General features: G+C 46.3%; 1 protein-coding gene across 1 annotated transcript; it reads left to right on the forward strand.

The window, feature by feature from the left end:
• Positions 1-10,890: 10,890 nt before the first annotated feature.
• On the forward strand, positions 10,891-19,170 carry cyc1 (cytochrome c-1). Its single transcript, XM_088607859.1, has 7 exons — positions 10,891-11,042; positions 12,305-12,495; positions 13,478-13,604; positions 15,694-15,851; positions 16,479-16,639; positions 17,719-17,819; positions 18,616-19,170. Exons 1-7 carry the CDS (start codon positions 10,962-10,964, stop codon positions 18,721-18,723), a joined length of 927 nt encoding a protein of 308 aa, XP_088463985.1. The 5' UTR covers positions 10,891-10,961; the 3' UTR covers positions 18,724-19,170.
• Positions 19,171-20,134: the final 964 nt, after the last annotated feature.

Genomic DNA, 20,134 nt, shown 5'->3' on the forward strand with positions numbered 1-20,134 from the left:
AAAAAATATCTTAAAACAACAAAAGCATTGAAATGAAACAAAATCCCTCCTTAATGGAATCTTCATTATGGGTATAATTATGGTACATAATTTGCACAGGATAATAGACTTATTTTCTGCGAGTCTGGCTCCTGCCCTGCAGTTGCTATCTCTGAGTGGTGCTTGGAAGTACTTGTCATTATGGAAATTAGACTCTGCTGTGTTTGGGAAGACAGTTGTGTTTCTTCAGATTTGGCATGTAGCCTCGTTCAGACAGCAGCTCTCTTCCAGAACGTATGGATTTCTGCAACCTGACAGAAACATTTCCAGTGAACATATTCGTAGACACAGGTATCATCTCCAACGGTGTTACTCTAGAATGTATCCAGTCTTATTAATGGTTTCTTCAGCTGCAATTGCTTGACAATGATATTGTTTGTGAGTTTATTCAGCACTCATGTCCCTGGTGTTGGTAACTCAATTCACAGGTGTGCTGTCTAACAACCTAATCAAGTACATTTCTGTGTGTAGTCACTGGGGGCAGCATGTTCAGAAGTGACCTTAAATAAAATATTAAGATCCTGATGCTGCCATTGTTTAATAAACTACAGTCCCCAGACCCATCTGCCTGCATCTTCAATATGATTCTTACCTCTTGCCAGAGCCTGAACTGGAGAGCGCTGTGCTGTGCTGTGAAATGGGACCGTGTCTCCAGGGAGTGAGCAGGGCAGGAGAGTGGAGCTGTGGTCAGGGCTCAGGACTGCCGACTGCAGGGCTGGGAGTTCCTATCCCAGGTGAGGCCCTGTTATTGCTCTTCACACCACCCAGCTGAGATCTATGGGTCTCCACACTGTCACTGTCAATGACTATTAGTTCTCAATTGGAAAAATAAAGGAATATTGTATGAGATGGAAAATCCACACGGTGTGTGCATTAGGATGAGAGAGGTCAGTTTCTGTAAATGCAGCAGGAAAACGAATTTAGTAGTGATGCCAGGAGCCCGGCCTTGGCAGTGGGCACAAAGGATTAACCTTGTGGTCAAGGGTGGACACAGCTGCCATGGAAACCGCTGGAGTTATTGCCTCAGTGACCACTGTTGCACAGCTCCAAGTGCCAAAACCCAAATACTGCTTCATGCCCTCGATGAGTAGTCACCTGGAAAGGCTTTACATTTCAAAATACATTGAAGAGCAGCGTCCCCTTGAGCCCTTTAACATAAACAGAACGGATTTCTTGAAGAAGAGATGAATCCTGACGAAGGAGAGCTCCATGAACCCCTGCTGGGAACCAGGCGGCGTGGCTGTGGTGCCATACAAGACGTTAGCTAAAAGCAAGCTTGTGTGGGCTCAATGTCAGTGCAGATGTATGTAAATAGCGAGGAATGAAGCAGAAGCGATTGAGAAACGCTGAATCCAATCCTGGTGGTGGAATGTTTTTACTTGAATAGAAACAGCAAATAAAATAGAACGTGAATGTAGCACAGCCAAACTCTTCGGGAACATCCACAGGCTGTGGGTGTCCAACAGAAGAAACAGAAATGGCACAGGGGCTTCAATCCATGGGGTTCTGTGGGTCGTTTGCGTTATACAGGCTGTGTGTGGAGTCCCGGGAGGGACACTGGGGGTTCGTATTGTCAGGAACAGGACCAGGGTTGCCACACATCTCTAACTTCACTAACTCAGCACTCGTTCCATCTGCCGGACTGGTTGCAGGCAGCAGGAAACACGAGACTGGGATCCATCAGAAAAAGGCTCAAGCACACCTCCTGTCTGTCTGATGTGTGATCTCGGATCAGTGCTTTGCCCTTTAGATAAATCAGCGCCCTGAGCTTTAGAGACGGGCTGGTCTCCTAAATAAAGGCCGGCGCTCGGGACGGCTTCTGCAGGTCCATCTAGGCTGCAGGGATACAACTGCCTCTCTCCCAGCCCTCCCAGGCTGGATAACAAGCCCCAGGGAGCAGTGTGCAGAATCAAGAGCAAGGGATCAGCCCTTTCCCCCTTCCTTTCCATCTCTGTGCGAGTGTCTCCCTCCCCTGGTGACGGTTCATTTATACCTTATTACATCAATTTGTTCAGGATCAATAGGCAGCTATAATCAAACCAGCCATGAGATAATTAAACGCCGGGCTGTCTGAAAGCAAGCAGTGCTCTCACAGATGCCTGGGAATCTCGGGGACAGGAAGTGGAAATCGATACCCAGCCAGTGGACGTTCAGCATCTCTTTCCCAGCTCCCTGAGGGCAGGTGGTCATCATATAAAAGAGATGAAGTCGTGAAGGAGCTGCAGGTTCTTATTGACTTCCCTGACTTTTTAAAAAAGGCTTTCTCTGCTGCACATTCACAAGACACTTCAGAAAGCCAACAACAGCACAGTTTTCCCATTTTTCCTGGCCTCACTTAAGGAGGACAACTGCCTTGTGCACACCAGGCGAACGCTTCTTGAAATATTCAGTGGGTCTGAGCAGCAGAGAGGGTGGTGTGTGGGTTTATGAAGCATGTTTCTCATGACAATAGCCTGCTCCTGCCGCTGCCCCTTCCTTACAAGGCTTTTGTTTCTAATCTACAGAGCCTTGTGCAGCTGCCTTCAATGTTTTGACTGCTGGCTGGCCGCAGACAGAAACGCTTGGGGCTTTTCGCTTGGAAGTCGAATCCACAGCTCCAGGGGGACCCAGCAAGACAGCGGTCTTATTAAGGCAGAGGTCAAGGACTGTGAAGGTCGTCTAATATTGTACCAGCAATAAGACAGTGTCTACCTCCAACACACAAAGCCCTTGCTCCCTGGCCAGCTCAGGTCACTTAATATTGTCGTGTCTAGCTGGGAGATTAGGCTCTGTAGACCAGACAGCCGGAGAGTCAGACACATCTCTCTTCCGGGCGGATCATTTTTTTGTCTGTAATGTCCAAAGCAAAGTGTCTGTGTTTGAATGTCTCAGTCAGATTTATTTCATTATTACTTTGCTATAAGCAGAAGCCAGAACTACATAGAAGTGCTTTTAAAACTGACAGCAGAATACCACTTCTGTACACAAAGGGTTGTGGGAGTATGGAACAAGCTACCTAGTCATGTTGTTGAAGCCGGTACTCTGGCTTCTTTCAAGAAATGGCTGCATGAGATTCTTGTAACAATTAACTACTAATTACCAAGTGGGCTGCCAAAAGGTGTCCTCTCATTTTAACCTTTCTTATGTTCTCATATTGTCTTTGCCTAGCTGTTTGATGAAAGCAAACACTACCAGTCCAGAGTCCCAAGACTGTCTTTGTAGCACAGGACTCGAGGCAAGTTATGCTGAATCTGGTTTCTTAGAAATTTTGAATAACCTTTATGTAAAAATGTAAGCACCAAATTGTTGGCAGTATCTTCCCTACAGCTGATGTCTGTTTTGCTTCTCCGAGGGTTCATGTCCACATACAATGATCATTCATTAAAATCAATAATGTATCGATTTCCCTCCTGTACCTGTTTTGATTTTCCTTCGGATGAACTCCAAAAAAGCAAAGGCCAATCTAGTTGACTCCTTTCATTTTCAAATTAAAAAAAAATCGCACAGACCTGCATGCATAAATAAATGTAAACGAAATCATGAAATCTGTCTTTCATCCTGCTCCTGTCTAAGAGATTTTTGGTAGACTGAAGTGCCATCACTCTGTTTTCGTGCCTGCAGGTTTATTCTGGTTTTTGCACAATCTTGTTTGCAGGACGGTCCCGGCCAGAGAAAGCCATCATTCCAGGCTCAGCTGTTTTTGGAGAGGAGGAGCCCCAACTGAAGGAGAGGAAATAAATAAATCAATAATTTTCTCCTTTAAGAAGGATTTCGACGGGGTATAAAAACATCCATGCATAATTCAAGCCTTGGCAAACTTCCCTGAGATGAGTAAACAAAAGCTATTTAGTATCTGTTTCTTATTGCATTGGGTTTTTAAATTATAGGTGTGATGTTCATTTAAATTGAAAGTTCCCGCTGTGTTAGGCAGGGGCAGGTCAATGTTGTCACAGTGAGCTGCAATGACAGTGACCCTGCTTTCTGCTGTTCCAGACCTTGTTATCTTCTTCTTTCTCAGCCCTCTTTTCACGCAATATTCTCCTTCATCTGAACAGAGCCTTAATTACGCTCAGGTGCAGCTCTCTTTTAGAAGAACTGTAAATCCTCTTAGAAGTTAGTTAAAAAGTTAAAAATCTGCATAACTGTGCGCTGCTGTTCATCTTCCTGGGCTTAGAGACAAGTCCTTAAGGACATTTTTAAAAATATACAGTTAGTGTCTTCCAGAGCAGTTAAAGACACTCTACAAACCTGCTGCTCAAAAAACAGCCCACATCTGGTCTCATTAAAGGCGTGATTTGATTCCTGTGAGTTCAATCAAACCTGGGCTGCCTTCACTCCACATAAACCTTTCTGTAGAGCAGTACAGCCCATTAGAGCCACAGACACTGAAATAGTGCAGCTGTCTAGTTTTCCTAACCTACTTTCATACTGCATAAAAATGTATTATGTATGGCTGTCTGCATCAGGCCCTGCATGTTGCCTTAGCCCAGGCGTCCAAATATATGACTGGGTGGGTTTGTGCCTGCTCCACTTTGTGCTCAGTGCTTTGTCACAGTTGTATCATTCTACGCCAGCACTGCTCATCTTAAAATAACTGTTCTCCGCATCTCCTGGACAACATTTGAAACGTCATGCACGACTTTAGCGACTCACCAGGGATGCTTTAATTCTAAGTACATTCCACAGAAGGTGATTAGTAAAGCGAAGTCTATGTTCTTGGATACAGATTGTTCTCTGCATGGAGGATGGTTCAGTGAGAGCACTGGAGGAGATGTGGCAAAATAAGCTCTTCAGGGAATGAGAGAACTCGTGTCTGCTTTAAAATTTAATGGCATTCACGTAAATACATTACCTCTAGAAGGATTTCTGTTTCTCTTGCTAAAACAATCAGGATTTTTTTGCCCCCTTTATCTGCGAAATGTGTAATGGATTTTTCATGTTATTTACATTTATCGAACAAGATTCATCATTTGCAGACGAACACTTCAGCTCCGTGCAGCAGCAGACAGGAACTGCACTCCCGAGGGGACCCGGGCCGTTTCTGCAATAAACAGCTCATGTTTGTGCTGGGTGGATTTTAAAAAATGTATTAGGAACCCAAGGATGTGTAATATTGATTTTTTTCTCATTGTTTCTGATTTTTCTTTGCATTTGTTCTTATTTGATATTCATGTATCTAGTACCACTACTATTTTTATGTATGAATCTCGGTTCTCTTATTGAAGTGAGAGAGGGGGAACACCTGCTCCAGGCGCTGGACGAGTGTTCCAGGTTGTTTTGTAAGCACTTGTCTTATTGGGAAAACTCGGATAGAAAATCAGGTCTTGATTTTTATTACTGCAATATTTATTACTCATTTTTTACACAGATATGTACTGTCTGCTGCAATGCAACGTAATGCACATTTTAAAAATCCTATCTGCAAGACTTCATTGGCTGTTCGTCTGTATGGACCAATGGGTAGGACACTCGTCTTCTCAAATCAAGCCGAGAGCAGCACCAAGCTGTTTTCAACCCAACTAGGGCAAAACGCCCTGACGTTTTTTTTTAAGGGATTGGAAAAGTTGAAAGGTACAAGTGTAACAGGAGATGGGGTCCGGGCCACGTCCGTACTTGAGCCCTGAGACTCCCCTGGCTGGGACTGTACCTCTGAGTGGAACAGGCTGCTGGCTCATCGCCAGGAGGGGTGCAGGTGTGCAGGTGTTTCCAGTTGAACAGAAATAGGGGAGTTGGAGGTGTAGTTCTGTGTTCTTTCAGGTCCTGTGTTGCACGGGGCTTTGGTCTCTCTGGGGGAAGGAGAGCTCTTTAAACAAGCACAGCAGGCTCTCTGCAGGTCTCTTCGCCTCTCTCCTTAACCTGCGGGCAGGCCCAGCGCCGGCCAGTCTGCCTGCTGTAAGCACACAGGTACAGGCATGAGAGGCGAGTGAGTGTGAGCTCAGACCATCAGCAGCTCCCCAGCAGGACGTGTGTGAGGAGTGGGGGCAGCGAACAGGCTCAGGGCTCATTAGCACTGTTGCTTCCCTCTTTACCCCGCCTGCTTGCCGCGCAGGGGCATGTCTGATATCACACATAGGATCAGCCAAAGAGCTGCGCGTCCGGGCTCAGGCTGCCACCTGCTGTGCGGATGGTGTAGTGCACCTGAGGCCTCGAACACGCGCATTCCGGAAAAGACCAGCCGTTCCACGCGAAGCAAAGTATGACGTCAGTTCCAAGAAGACGCTTCCCCGATTTTCCAGAATCGCAGAGCACGGGATGGCTTGAAATCGTGATTTTTTTTTAATAAAACCCTCGACTGTAAAACAGTTTCCCCGGTGTTGTGGAGAAATGTACGCGAAAGAATGCATGTCTATTCCTACTCTACTACTGCAGTGTTACTACACTGCTCCTACTCTCGGTATCGTGTTGAAACGGGCCGGTGGATAGTGGGGCTGGTCCCTTATTCATTTATGTGAAATCTAGTGTGTGAGACTTTCGGCGGAGAGGGTAAGTTCTGTTCTGGAAATAAATAGCTGTTTTTGTGAAATCAAATGTTTTTCTCGTGAAGGCATATGAATACAGCTACGCTGGAATCTATTCCAAACCCGAACAAAGCATTTATTCCAACTCTAAAAGTACTAAACCTTACTTTTAAATGTATTCTTTTCCTCCCGTGCTCTTGCCCTATATTGGAAATCTTGGCATTTCTGTGGATTTTACTCCTCCAATGGTTTTGGAAAAGCTTGCAGAACATTGGTGGTGGTGGGGCATTTACAGTTCGCGTCTGCTTTTGCGAGACAAGTAATCTATGCGTAGAAATTACATGTATTTATAACAGCAAATTCTTTCAGGCGTCGAGTTTTGATCGCCACGTTGCAAAGCTCCGGGCGTCGGATTCGCGCACGAGACGGCCTTGCTGCGGTAAAGACGCGACGGTCGTGACGAGCTGAAGGAGTGACCGTGGGCACGGCCCCTTGTCTCGAGCCCGTGGGTTGCGGCGCCTCCATCCCAGTCACGCAGTCACGCCCTGGGCGACGCTGAAGAAATGAGTATAGATGATGTAGTCGTCCTCGTTCAGCTCTCCACCAAGCGAAATTCCATCTGTTTCAATTTTATTAGAAAAAAAAGAAATGAATTTAGAGCTGATGGCGCGGCATTCTGGGGTCTGAATAACTCAGGCCTTTTGGAGAACTCTGTAATTAATATTTTAAAGCCGTTTGTGCCCTGTTCTTACAGATCAGCAGAATTCGATTCCCCTGAGAATGTAAAGAGTAGAGCAAGCTTTTCTTCTGTGCAAAGCCTCGTAAATCTGCCCAGATGTCTTAGTCTCAACTGTTTAATTCCAGAGCTGCCTGCACACCTTTCCCTCGATTATTCTAAGTAAATGTTCTGTACAGACGTGCGTGTAGAAAGATCCTCACAACACAAACATAAACAGTATGGTCCAAAGAGAACAGTTAATCATTTTAATTCTCAATGAATATTTGGTATTTACACAATTATTTTAATGCCACTCTCCTTTTTCATGCTGGGTTTCAACGCGGCACAATCACAGCTGGCTCAGTACGCCCTCCGCACACCTGCCCTGTGGGAGCCTGTCTCCCAGTACAGGGAGGGGGATACTATAAGGACAGCATATGTATTAAAACAGCCAGAGCTGTTGAAGGGCAAGTTGGAGCAAGAAAGTGGGTCTTCTTACTCCTGGGACAGAGTGATGTCCGCAGACAAGGAGACTGTGGGCTTGGGTCCATCCAGAATCAGGGAGGATTCATCCCACTCGGAGCCCGCAAAGCTGGGTTGCGTGAGAGAGAGGGCAGAAGGACATTTTGTAGCCCTTTAAAAGCTGGAATCTGTTGCTTGCTAGAACATATTAAAGCCAGAGTAATTTTACATTTTTTAGTGTTATTGACACACTAAAGACCTGAAGTATTTCAGTAGCTCTATGTGCAGGTCTTGACTTTATTACCCTTCGTTCTCTGACCAGTCTGCTTGCTGTCTTTAATGGGGGGAGTGGTGGTGTTAATTTGTCTGTGTTAAATTGGTGGTATTTTCTTACCACTGTAGGTTTTTGGTACCATGGTCTGTAGCTCAATTTCTTTATTTTCCCTGTGCTCTGCCAACCCAAACCTTTGCACGAATTGAAACGCAAAATACACGGCAGGGAGCAGAATAAAGGCCGACTTTCCGACAGACGGGGACAGACAGTGGTGATTCCAGCTCAGCTCCTCTGTTTTGTAGTGCAGTTCCAGGTGAGGCTGCACAGTGTTTAATTTCCCAGTGTGCAGTGTATTCCCTGCTAATAGACAGGACCGCTCTCCGCTCGCTAGTTAGGAGGCCATCGAGAGTGAGGACTGCCTAGCTGAAATACACTTTGAAAGCCTGTGGGGGCCAGGGCACATTGATGTAGGGATTTTCCCTGTGCATTACCTCCACTGGGAGGTTATCGATTTTGTTCTTGTTTTGAACCAGATGGGGCTTGTCAGTGGTTGAGGGGTGGTGTTGCACGTGTGGGCGCGGATTGTACAGTGAAACTGGTGCTCCTGTGCTCCTCGAGTGGCTCCACCAGCCACTGTTTATGCTGGGAATCAAACTGCTGTGAGTCTGTGTGGAGGAGGACAGGACTCTTAAGGAGATCGCTTTTAGCCTCTGCGATATTCACAGGCTGCACCTTTGAGGGGCAAAAGTAACTTGATGGACTAAAAAGGTTTCCCTAGGAAACTTGGGATGAGAATAAACTGACTAAATCAGTCTTTAAAAGAACTCTCCTTTTGCAGATGCTGTGTTGCCGTGTTGCGTGCATTCTGAAGATTCATGCTTGAATGGGTTGCTCGGATGTACACCGTCCATCCCAACGCATATAAAAAAAAGGTCCTGACACTCTAAAATGAGCAGCCAAAACCCCAGGCATAAAATGGAGCAGCCACAAACCCAACAGCATCTGTAGTGTGGCACCTGGTAGGTGGGGTGTATGAAACGGTCGAAACCTTTGTTTGAACCATCGTCTCGGATATGGTCCTGAGCCCACAGTCTAGACTGCCCAAACAGGACCAGCAATAAGACAAGTCTGTGGATGGTGGGATTTTGAAAATCTGCCTGTGGCCTGTTTGAAATTCCCTTTTAGAAAGCTGACCTGTTCTGTAGAGACCCGGACAGATGCATGTTTTTTTTTTTGCATGTTTTGATACAAGTCCATGCATTGAAACTAATTGGTCTTTTGCTTAATTTGACTACACGGCAGGAAGCAGCATATTTTAAGATTTTTAACATCAGAATGCTCTACAGGTCACTGTCAGTTCTTTCTTTTTAAAAAGCAGGTCAGCTTAAAAGCAGGCGCTTGAAAGGTGTAAAGACTTTAAGTGCTCTGGGGGCTGTTTCTAGCCCAGACTCACATTTACTGATCAAAGATAATTAATAATTTAATGACTAAACTGGGAAAAAGGCCTCCCTTTAAATTGTGCTTGTCTCAGTACTTGGGCCAACAAAGTCATTTTTTACAAAAGCCTCATGATAACTATGCGTCTTCCTGTCACAGCTGCCAGTGGGCTGTGCTGTATATTATATTTATATCCTCTTAGATGCAGATCCAGTGTGCATATTATATTGCCGGTTATGAAGCCATTTGACTGGTGTGATGTACAATGCCATCACTCATACAAAGCTGCAGAAGGCAAAGGCAGAGCCAGACGGAGGCAGTAGCTCAGCGGCGCCAGTCTGCAGACAGCTTGAAGTGTTCCTCAATTTCCTTTGCACACCAATATTTTTACAGGTTATGTGCTGGAACGTCGTGGAGTGTCTAACTCCCTGAAGGTCTGGCCTGTGTGCCCAGAGCCTCTTCGCTCACGCGTGGGCACCAGGATGGAGAGACCAGCCCTCTTTTTCCACGGGAGCCGACGCTTGTGCCCGTGAAGTGGCGGAGGGGGCCGGGTCGTTTCAGAGGGGCCAGGCAAGTGGGAGTGGACACCAGAGTGCCTGGTGAAGCCTCACCCCAAAACTGGGATACCATGCGAGCTCCATATGGACAGCTGTGAACCTGAAGCTGTGCTGACGGCCACAGCACCTCTGAGCCCTCACTCAGGCAGAACCAGACACAGACACGGTGATCGCGGAGGCTCATGTCCGGTCCCGCAGGGGTTAATCCATGGAGATTGTATTTCTTCATGTGTTGGTGTTATGAGACCCCCAAATATACAGCCTATCCGTTACATGTCCCCCAGTGGACTTGTGCTCGTTCTGTCCTATTGATGGTGAGAGGACACTTCTGAAGTGAAACCGAATTTACGTCCGCAGGCCTGTGCCTGCCCCACCTGATGCTACAGGCTGACGAGCATCGAGAGGCGAGACGTTCTCAGCTTGAGCCTCAAGGATTCAGGATACAGGCCCGTCGTCACACCGCTGAGCGTTCCTGGGAATGATCGCAGCATCCCAGAGCCTACCCTGAAAGCACAGGGAGCGAAACACCCTAAAACGCTAAGAGTACATCTTTGGATGTGCTAGAGACCAGCCAAGCTGGCAAGTGCTCAGAGCACCAGGATGGGAGCGAAAAGCATGCAGCGTGCAGACGCCACCCAGTCCGGAATTAAACCCAGAGCCAACAGCTGTGCGGCAGCGGCGCTAACCCAGCCCGTCGACACTTGACACAGCTCTGTCCAGTCGCAGCTCTGAAGTGCAAGGAGGATGACGAGACATTAAGTCCTCCCCACCGTGTGGGGGCGCTGTGAGCACATCCGGCGGGCTGTTCCTTTTGTCCGCCCGTTATGAAAACATGACTAATTCAAGATCATTATTATTTTTTTTTTTTTTTTTTTTTTTAAAGGCAGCTTTAAAATGCGTTTCGAATTCCCCAGCAGTTTGAAAAAATTTTTGCCCCGGTGACCAGCGTTGTGTAGGCGTTGTGTAAGCGGGCTTGGCAGGGGCGCTGGGGAGGCGGGGACAGAGCCGGCGGACGTCCGCTGTGGCAGAGAGTGAACATGGCGGCTCTGCGAGTGGTGGTGTCGGCCGGGACCGGGAGGGCTCTTCTGAACGCCCCGAAGACCCTTCACGCTCCCCGGGTAAGCAGCCGTCGACAGCCACCGGAAAGCTAGGGCACACCTCTTTTGGGGGGTGTCCGGGGTGCCCTTGCTGTAATACCCAGTGTGGGATGGGTTGTATGTAAGCGGTGGTGTCGGAACAGACAAGGTCATTCATGTGGGCTGAGGCTGTCCTGGCCAAGGGGTCTCAGCGCACAGGTACCGGCTGCTGTTTGACTCGGCACCCTCAGCCTCCGGATAACTATTAGACTGGTTCGCTACGTTGCGCGATTGGTTCAACATCATGGAATTAAAGTGTAAAATAGGCTCCGTAGGTTAATCGATCACAGGTATGCTTCAGACGTTGACTTGCTTGGCGTTGTGCAGTTTTTGGTATAGTTTTTTTTTTCCATATAGACAAATCTGCTAGAATTGGATCCATATCCGTCATACGCGAGTGTTTGCATCAGATTTTTCACGTTTATCTTGGTTTGGATCCTCATCTGCAGAAAGTTGAATCGGCGGCTGTAGGCGTTACATCACTGCAAACTGGGCTGAAGCTTTTATTAGGTGCCTTGAAAAAAATAAAATCACTTGTAATTATTCGTGCGGTTTCTAACGAACAAGGATCTGAGCTATAAATTTGCACCACCAGACACGTTAAAACTAAATTTCTGGTGAAAACCAACATTCCATTGTGACAGTCCATGAAAAGTATTGTTTACGTGACATAAGGCATACCTCTACTATATAGTCTTACTATGAACTAAATAAAATGTTTGGCTAGTCTTTCTAATTGACTTAAATATTAGGGTGTAAAAGCATTTCAGTGTTATTACTTTGATGCAAACCCGATGCCAAGTTGCAAACAGCTCAGCATTATGTGCACAAAACAATATGACAAGCATTGCTTTTTATTTCTATTCATAGAAATAAAAAGCAATGCTCGTCATTTAGGCAGGTATGAAATAATCCCTTCCCACCTTGTGGGAATGAGTGAAATGTCCCGTCTCTCCCCCATTCCCCTCCCCTGCTGTCTTGTGTCTAATCTGCAGTGGAGACAGGGCTCCACGTGTTGCAGAAAATCATGTTTGCTGGGATGAATAAACTGAATATCGTTAAAAAAGTCAATGTTTTGATACCATTCTTGGAAGGGTGTTTGTCTGCCGCCCTCAGTTACAAGCTCTCCTTTTTGTGCTGGGCTTGTCTGCTCAGTGGTGTGGGCGGTGGGATCACTGTGCATCACTGGCTTGTTGCTTTTACGGTCGATGGTTTTCATGTCCTCATTCCCCCCCCCTGCACAGGCCAACATGTCGTTCGCCAGCCTTTCCCGGGGGAAGAAGATGGCGCTGTCGACGCTGGGCCTTCTGACAGCAGGAGGCGCTGGCCTGGCGCTGGCTCTGAACCAGTCGGTGAAGGCGTCCGAGCTGGAGCTGCACCCTCCTTCCTATCCCTGGAGCCACAACGGCCCGCTGTCTTCGCTAGACCATGCCAGGTGCTGCCCACGTGCTCGGTCAATCAATCAATCAATCAATCAATCAATCAATCAATCAATCGGTCAGCTTCATTCCCATACAGTGCCTTTCCATAGAGAGCAATCTCAAGGCATCAATTCCAGAAACCCCAAGGAGGTACCACTGTGGCTGACAGATGCCTGCAAGGATCATGCAGGTGTATTTTTCCAGCTTTGATTAAATATATACCTGTCCTTGTACTTTAGTTATCTGGAATGGCGATACCTTCTCAGCCACAAATCACAGTGTTACTGTCCCATTGGCTCAGTTGCTTCTAGTGTTGTTGTTTTTTGTCATTTTCCAGTCCTGATTGCCTGTAAAGTCATTTTTTTTGTGTGTTAGACTCTCGGCACAGCCGAGTACATCTGTCTGGGTAGGACAAAAAAAAAACTGTAAACTCCACACCACATACCTGAGCATTGTAGCTCCCCTGATTTTCACTTCTTTTTCTTCTACTTTTTCAGAAAGGCTTTTACCTAATTAGTGTCTGTATCTGCTGTTTTCTAACTTCTGCTGCCCCTTTAACCAACTGTCTTTCTTATATGTACTTTGTAATTTTCCGTCCGTTTCACTTTTTTGCACTTTGAGATGTTACCTTAAAAGGTGCTGTATAAAATGATTTATTATTACTCATAATCATTGGAGTCCAGTGATGACGAGTGGCCTTTGTTAGAATTAGGATTTGGATACAGCAGCCAAAAATACATTAATTGCATGTTCAGTAAAGAATTGAAGAATAACTTTGTTCTGCAGTACTGTTTATTGAGCAAATTGCCTTATTTCAGATACTGAACTGATTGCACAGCTGCTGTACAACAACCTGCTAATTAGCGCTCAGGTCACGAGAAGTACGTCTCCTTCCAGTCAACCAAATATGAGTCCCTGCCTCCCCAGAGCCGTACCTGCGAGCGCTTTATCGGTCGACGGTGCTGAGCTCCCTCTCTGTTCTGTGTTGCTCCTCAGTATCCGGCGTGGCTACCAGGTGTACAAGCAGGTGTGTGCCGCCTGTCACAGCATGGAGTACCTGGCCTTCCGCAACCTGGTGGGCATCTCGCACACGGAGGCCGAGGTCAAGACCCTGGCTGAGGAGGTGAGTGGCCGGTTTCTGTTGTAAGGAAACTGTTCACCATTGCGAAACAATGTGATCCGTTTCGGGGTTTATCAGCTTTTGTTCCGTTTTAATTCATTGAGAAGTGATGAAATGCATTCTGTTTATTTTTTTGTTTTGTTTTCTTGTCTATGTATACTGCACGTAAGGTAAAAATTGTGAAGCATTCAGCTTTTTCTGTCTTCTGCCTGTCATGTTGGAGTTTGCAAGCTGGTAAAAACTGTTAGTCTCTTCCTCCAAGCGCATAATTACACAATGAACTGATCCAGATCTGTGTTCTCACGTTAGTCTGTCTTAAGTCTTTGCTTCTTTTTGTATATAGGACAGCTGCGGTGATTTACACTGCTTGTTAGTGTATTGTTGCTGAGGGTGATCAGCATTAATAGCAGGAACTTGTTGATCTAGAAACACTCCTCATTAAAATAATAAGGCATTCGGTATATATTAACCAGTTCTGAGTGTTTGTGTCCAAGCTGAAAAAGCTGTGTGAAGAGATGAGACACAGTGCTGTCCGTGTCCTGAGAGAATGTGGCCAGTGTGCAATGAAACTGGGCTGAAAACCTTTTCTTCTGTGCTTTGAAACTGGTGGGAAAGATTTTTTTAAATTTAGCAGCGGGATGTGCTTTGATCTTTATAACCTTGGCAGTCATCTGAAAATACAATTAATGCCTTAAGCACATACAGATCTGCGTTAAATTAAGCAGGAGTTTATCTGCTGTAATTTTGCAGCCAACTTGGCGGTAATTGAATAAATGTATCTTTTCTGATACCTGCCAATAGCCTGTGGAGTTGTGAGCTGGCAGTGGATACAGTCAGGTTCACGAATAAAAAGCCTCTCCCTGCGGTGACTGGATTCAAGGCTGGACCAAACTTTTAATCTGTCTAATGGGGAAAGTTCACTTCTTTAATTCAGTTTTGCTTTTTGCCTGTAATCGGAGTGATTTCAGCCATGCATCTGCCAGGGACTGTCTCTCCACCACAGCCTGGCTGCAGGCAGTGACGAAGGCAAGACAGATGCTTGCTAAGTGAAAGAACATTCTTCCATCTGCTTCCTCAACGCTACTTGCAGTGCGGGGTTGCGGGGGAGTCGGCGCCTATCCCAGCATGCAGGAACAGAGCAGACAGGTTGCACACGACAAGAGGACATTCAGGCTTAGCTCATGTTAGTTAGTGACTCCTGTTCCAGACTCCCGCAACCCTAGTCTCCTGGTTTAAATACAGCTCTTTCCAGTCAGCTTCTGTTTGGGTTTGTTGAGTGGAGAAAAAATCCAGTAGCGCAAGTCTTCGAGATCGATGTCCGGGATCTGTTCCTGGGATATTCCCATAGATTGTGTGTTGTAACGGAGAGATGCATCCCCTTGGAAAACATTTCTGTCTGACACGGCGCAAACGTGACGTGACGGGTGGGGTGGGAGAGGACTGTGCGATGAGCGGGGGTATTACCATCGGGGCTCAGCAGAGCGTTTGATGACAAAATGCCATTTTTAAAAATACTAGGTCTAAATGTTTAATTTTAATTTGTTTGGCCGTCACCTTTTCTCAAAGTATCTTCTATTCACACACATTTATACAGGTGTATTTATACAGCTGGGTATTTTACTGAAACCGTTCAAGTGAGGGACCTTGTACTGGGGCACCACAGCAGTGTCTCACCTGGGATTCGAACCCACAACCTTCCAGTCTCAAGTCCAAAGCCCTGACTGCTACACAAGTAGTGTAAATCAAGTTACCCAATTCATTGTACGTCACTTAATCCACAAGACATTATTTGGCGTAACATGGATGTAGGGTTATCGGGAACGTGCTGCTCGTTAAACATTGTGCCAGACGTGCGAAGGTCTTTGACCCAGGTTTTCATGTTTCTAACGTGTTTCTAAAACAAGAAAAGCGTTTGAGTTTCCTAAAGTTTTTCTCTGCCGGATGTTTTCAGGTGACCATCCTCTCTTTTCCTGACCACCTCTCCCAGCTCAGGGTCGGGGGGCCGGGGAGGGGGAACCGCCAGTGTGCCCCTTTGCTCAGGTACAGGTTTTGTTCTCCACGTGCTCAGAGTGATGTGTTGTGCCCCCTGCAGATCGAGGTGGTGGACGGCCCCGACGAGAATGGTGAGATGTTCACCCGTCCGGGGAAGCTGTCCGATTACTTCCCCAAGCCCTACTCCAACCCCGAGGCTGCCCGGGCGGCCAACAACGGAGCCCTGCCCCCCGACCTCAGCTACATCGTCAATGCCAGGTGCCGTCTGCAGGTTCAAGGGTGGGATGGGTAGCCCGTGTTCACGTAGAGACGCCGTGCAAGCATGAAAATAAGATTCCCGTTGAGCTCCCGTTTTTTCAATTTTAAGGGTTTAAGAGCTGCAGCCAAATGTTCTTCAGTTAATAATATTCGTTGACCTCTGTCTGCCCTCTCTCTCCCTGGACTGACTGCTGCCCGTCTGTCCTCCCTCTCTCTTTGTCCCTGGACTGACTGCTGCCCGTCTGTCCTCCCTCTCTCTTTGTCCCTGGACTGACTGCTGCCCGTCTGTCCTCTCTCTCTCCCTGGACTGACTGCTGCCCGTCTGTCCTCTCTCTCTTCCTGGACTGACTGCTGCCCGTCTGTCCTCTCTCTCTCTTTGTCCCTGGACTGACTGCTGCCCGTCTGTCCTCCCTCTCTCTTTGTCCCTGGACTGACTGCTGCCCGTCTGTCCTCTCTCTCTCCCTGGACTGACTGCTGCCCGTCTGTCCTCTCTCTCTCCCTGGACTGACTGCTGCCCGTCTGTCCTCTCTCTCTCTTTGTCCCTGGACTGACTGCTGCCCGTCTGTCCTCCCTCTCTCTTTGTCCCTGGACTGACTGCTGCCCGTCTGTCCTCTCTCTGTCCTGCAGGCATGGTGGAGAGGACTATGTGTTTTCGCTGCTGACGGGTTACTGTGACCCCCCAGCGGGCGTCACAATGAGAGAAGGGCTCTATTACAACCCCTACTTCCCTGGCCAGGCCGTCGCCATGGCTCCCCCAATCTACAATGAGGTCCTGGAGTACGATGATGGTAAGCCACAGTGCTGTCCAGGAGTGAGGCTTACTTATTAATTACTGGTGTTTCGTTTGTCGAGATCAGCTGTTAGTGGTGGGTGTTGCAGTTTGTCACTGTTGGACCCAAAGGCTGCCTTTTATCTGTAACCTTTTCCCACTTTTATTTTTCTGCTAAACCTTTTTTCATTTTTATCAAGTTTTTATTTTTATCTTTTAAGAAGGGCCTTTTACTTCATCTTCTTTATTCTTTCAACAATTGTAAATTTATATTTTTATAGAGTGTTAGACGGGACGATAGAAGAGCTAAGGGAATCATTACATTGAAAGAATGCTAATGTCTTCTGCACTTTCTGAAATGCCTGAGGGATTTGCATGAAAACCCCTTTCCCTTGTGCTGTGTGTGACGGATGATTCCAGATAATAATAATAATAATAATAATAATAATAATTGCTTACACTTATATAGCGCTTTTCTGGACACTCCACTCAAAGCGCTTTACAGGTAATGTGGACTCCCCTCCACCACCACCAGTGTGCAGCCCCACCTGGATGATGCGACGGCAGCCATAGTGCGCCAGAACGCTCACCACACATCAGCTATCAGTGGGGAGGAGAGCAGAGTACTGTAGCCAATTCATAAAGGGGGATTATTAGGAGGCCATGATTGGTAAGGGGCAATGGGAAATTTGGCCAGGACGCCGGGGTAACACCCCTACTCTTTTCGAGAAACGCCCTGGGATTTTTTAATGACCACAGAGAGTCAGGATCTCGGTTTTACGTCTCATCCGAAGGACGGCGCCTGTTTTTACAGTATAGTGTCCCCGTCACTATACTGGGGCATTAGGACCCACATGGACCGCAGGGTGAGCGCCCCCTGCTGGCCCTACTAACACCTCTTCCAGCAGCAACCTTAGTTTTTCCCAGGAGGTCTCACATCCAGGTACTGTCCAGGCTCACACCTGCTGAGCTTCAGTGGGTTGCCAGTTGTGAGTTGCAGGGTGATATGGCTGCTGGCGTGATGCTGTGAAAGATAGCCTTTCACAGCATCACAGACATGTCTCAGTAAGAACTGATTCTCCTCTCTTGCATCCTCAGGGACTCCAGCCACTATGAGCCAGGTCGCAAAGGATGTGTGCACCTTCCTGCGCTGGGCCGCCGAGCCAGAGCACGACCAGCGCAAGCGTATGGGTCTGAAGGTGAGTGGCCACTTACCTCCACCAGATGGCGCCACAGGAACTGCGCTTTCCTGCCCAGTGACCCAGTAGCAACACACTTTCCTCCAGTGACCCACAGAGAGACGTGTGATTGTTGAATATATGTGCATGTACTGCATGTGTATTAATATGTACATGAGCAAGTAATAGGTTTATTCAATGCTGAAAAGAGCAGAAAGAAAACACATTTTGGCCGTGGAGCCTTCTTCAGGTGTCAGACGTGTGACACCTGAAGAAGGCTCCATGGCCAAAATGTTGTGCTTTCTTTCTTCTCTTTTCAGCGTGGAATAAACCTTTTACTCGTTCCTTTGTAGCCTACGCATGCTGACGCAGCTACCAACCTAAATTAATATGTACATACCTAGTTGAAATATGAGCAGGTTGGCATTAAGATATTATTTTAAATCCAGTAACCCAGTCTGTATCTTGACAGCTAATCTGAAATGAATGTGTAATGTACTGTTGATTTTTAATAGCCACACGGAGGCATAGTAGGACAGATTTTGTTCAGATCTGCAGTGCTGTTGGAGTTTGTTTCAATGGCACCTTTCAGTGCCCAGCTCCTGGAATCCCAGAGAGGGCTTCTCTTGGCACAGCAATGAATTAAGCAGAAGTACAGATTTTGGGAACAGCAGGAGGCTACAGGATCCTTGCTCACCAAAAACTGTATTTCACCAGCACAGAACTGCAGATGTTCAACCTCAGTTAAAGATCTCGAATTGACTCAGCTCTGGAATCGTACTCTGAATAAATGTTGTTATTTTTTTGCCTTTTCCAGCTGCTCATGGGCTCCGCTGTCCTCATTCCCCTGATCTACTACCTGAAGAGGCACAAGTGGTCTGTGCTGAAGAGCAGAAAGATCGCCTACAGACCCCCGAAACATTAAAGTGTGCCCATCGTTCTGCCTTCCCTCGATGCTCCAGCTGTGTTTGGACTAAGATTGTTTTAAGTCTTCGTCACGTATGCCAGTACGTCAAAACTGATGAAGTTAGGGCTACCTTGCCTCAGGTGTCAGTGGAGTTCACCTGCCCACACACCCTTAACTTCTTTATAATGGACTCGACAAATACACTCAACACTTGGTTAAAGATTGTTTTACTGTAAAAAGATCAAATAAAATAATCGAAAGAGAAACTTTAAATCCTTGGTATTATGTGTTTTTGCATTCTTTGCCTTTAGGCTCCTGGATTATGGGAAGCGACATCATTGGTGACTCTCGTGTTCGTGGGCTTAGAAACATTGAGTTGTCGCCTCCACACATGGATATTTACTGGCACATTTCTGTAAATGTTTAAATGTTCTGGTCTGAATAATAAATTAACCTTAAAGCAAATGTGCAGAGTTTTTTTTACATAGAAATTGGAGTCGTCTCTTTCCTGGCGTTGGCTGAATCTAAATGTATAGCAACCCTGTTGCTAAGCTTTATCGACAGTCTATTTAAATACAGGCAAGAGACCCTTTGAATGAGTGAACACGTGTTTCTGTCTTCTATAACAGGTAGTGGAGCCTCACGCTCAAGTTCACAGGCTAGTAATTTCAAGCCCAGTGCTATACTATGTCAGCCTTTTGATGTAGAGGCACTGCTAACTCCGATAAAATATCAATGCTCAGCATCAATGTTTAGTTGTCAATGTAGTACAACTCTTTATTTCCAAGCGATGATGTGGGAGGGCAGTATTTTGTGTTGAAATTAATGTTGTTCTTCCCAAATCCTTTATCTAGGCCATTATTGCACTGCTATAAATGGGTTGGGTCTCAGTTTCATGCTCAGGTTACTTGGTGCTTTTAGGGAATTTAATATGCATGTACAACTATAATGGAAATAAATCAGTAAAATGGAGTCGTCTTCTGGGGTAGCAGATGTAATTTTCATATAATTGAACATAAAGAGCTTATTTGAGCAGAGCTAAAAACGTGAATGAGAAAATAATGAAAAAGATCAACGTCGATTAAATGTAACAAAAAGACCATTTTAGATCCGATTTTTTTTTACAAACTGGCTTTACATAAGCAACAGACGTCTGCCCAGTTTGTAAACAGTATTCTTCTGATGGTGCGGAAAATATTGCAATATTTTGGGGCGTGCGTCTCACATTTGGAGGGAAATAACGCCCCCACCCCCAAAAAAAGAGAAGATGGGGGTGGAAAACTAAATAAAAACATGAAAATCGGTTAAAAAATAAATAAATGCATGAGCACGAGTTTAGTCATTGGCGAACTCTTTCAGGCCCCCGTCTCCACAGAAATTATCTGTCAAACCAAGCTCTATCCCGTCGACTAATGCTTATTTGTATGGA

This window comes from Lepisosteus platostomus, chromosome 15 (genome assembly GCF_059453375.1).
Source record: "Lepisosteus platostomus isolate fLepPlt1 chromosome 15, fLepPlt1.hap1, whole genome shotgun sequence".
Lineage (NCBI taxonomy): Eukaryota > Metazoa > Chordata > Actinopteri > Semionotiformes > Lepisosteidae > Lepisosteus > Lepisosteus platostomus.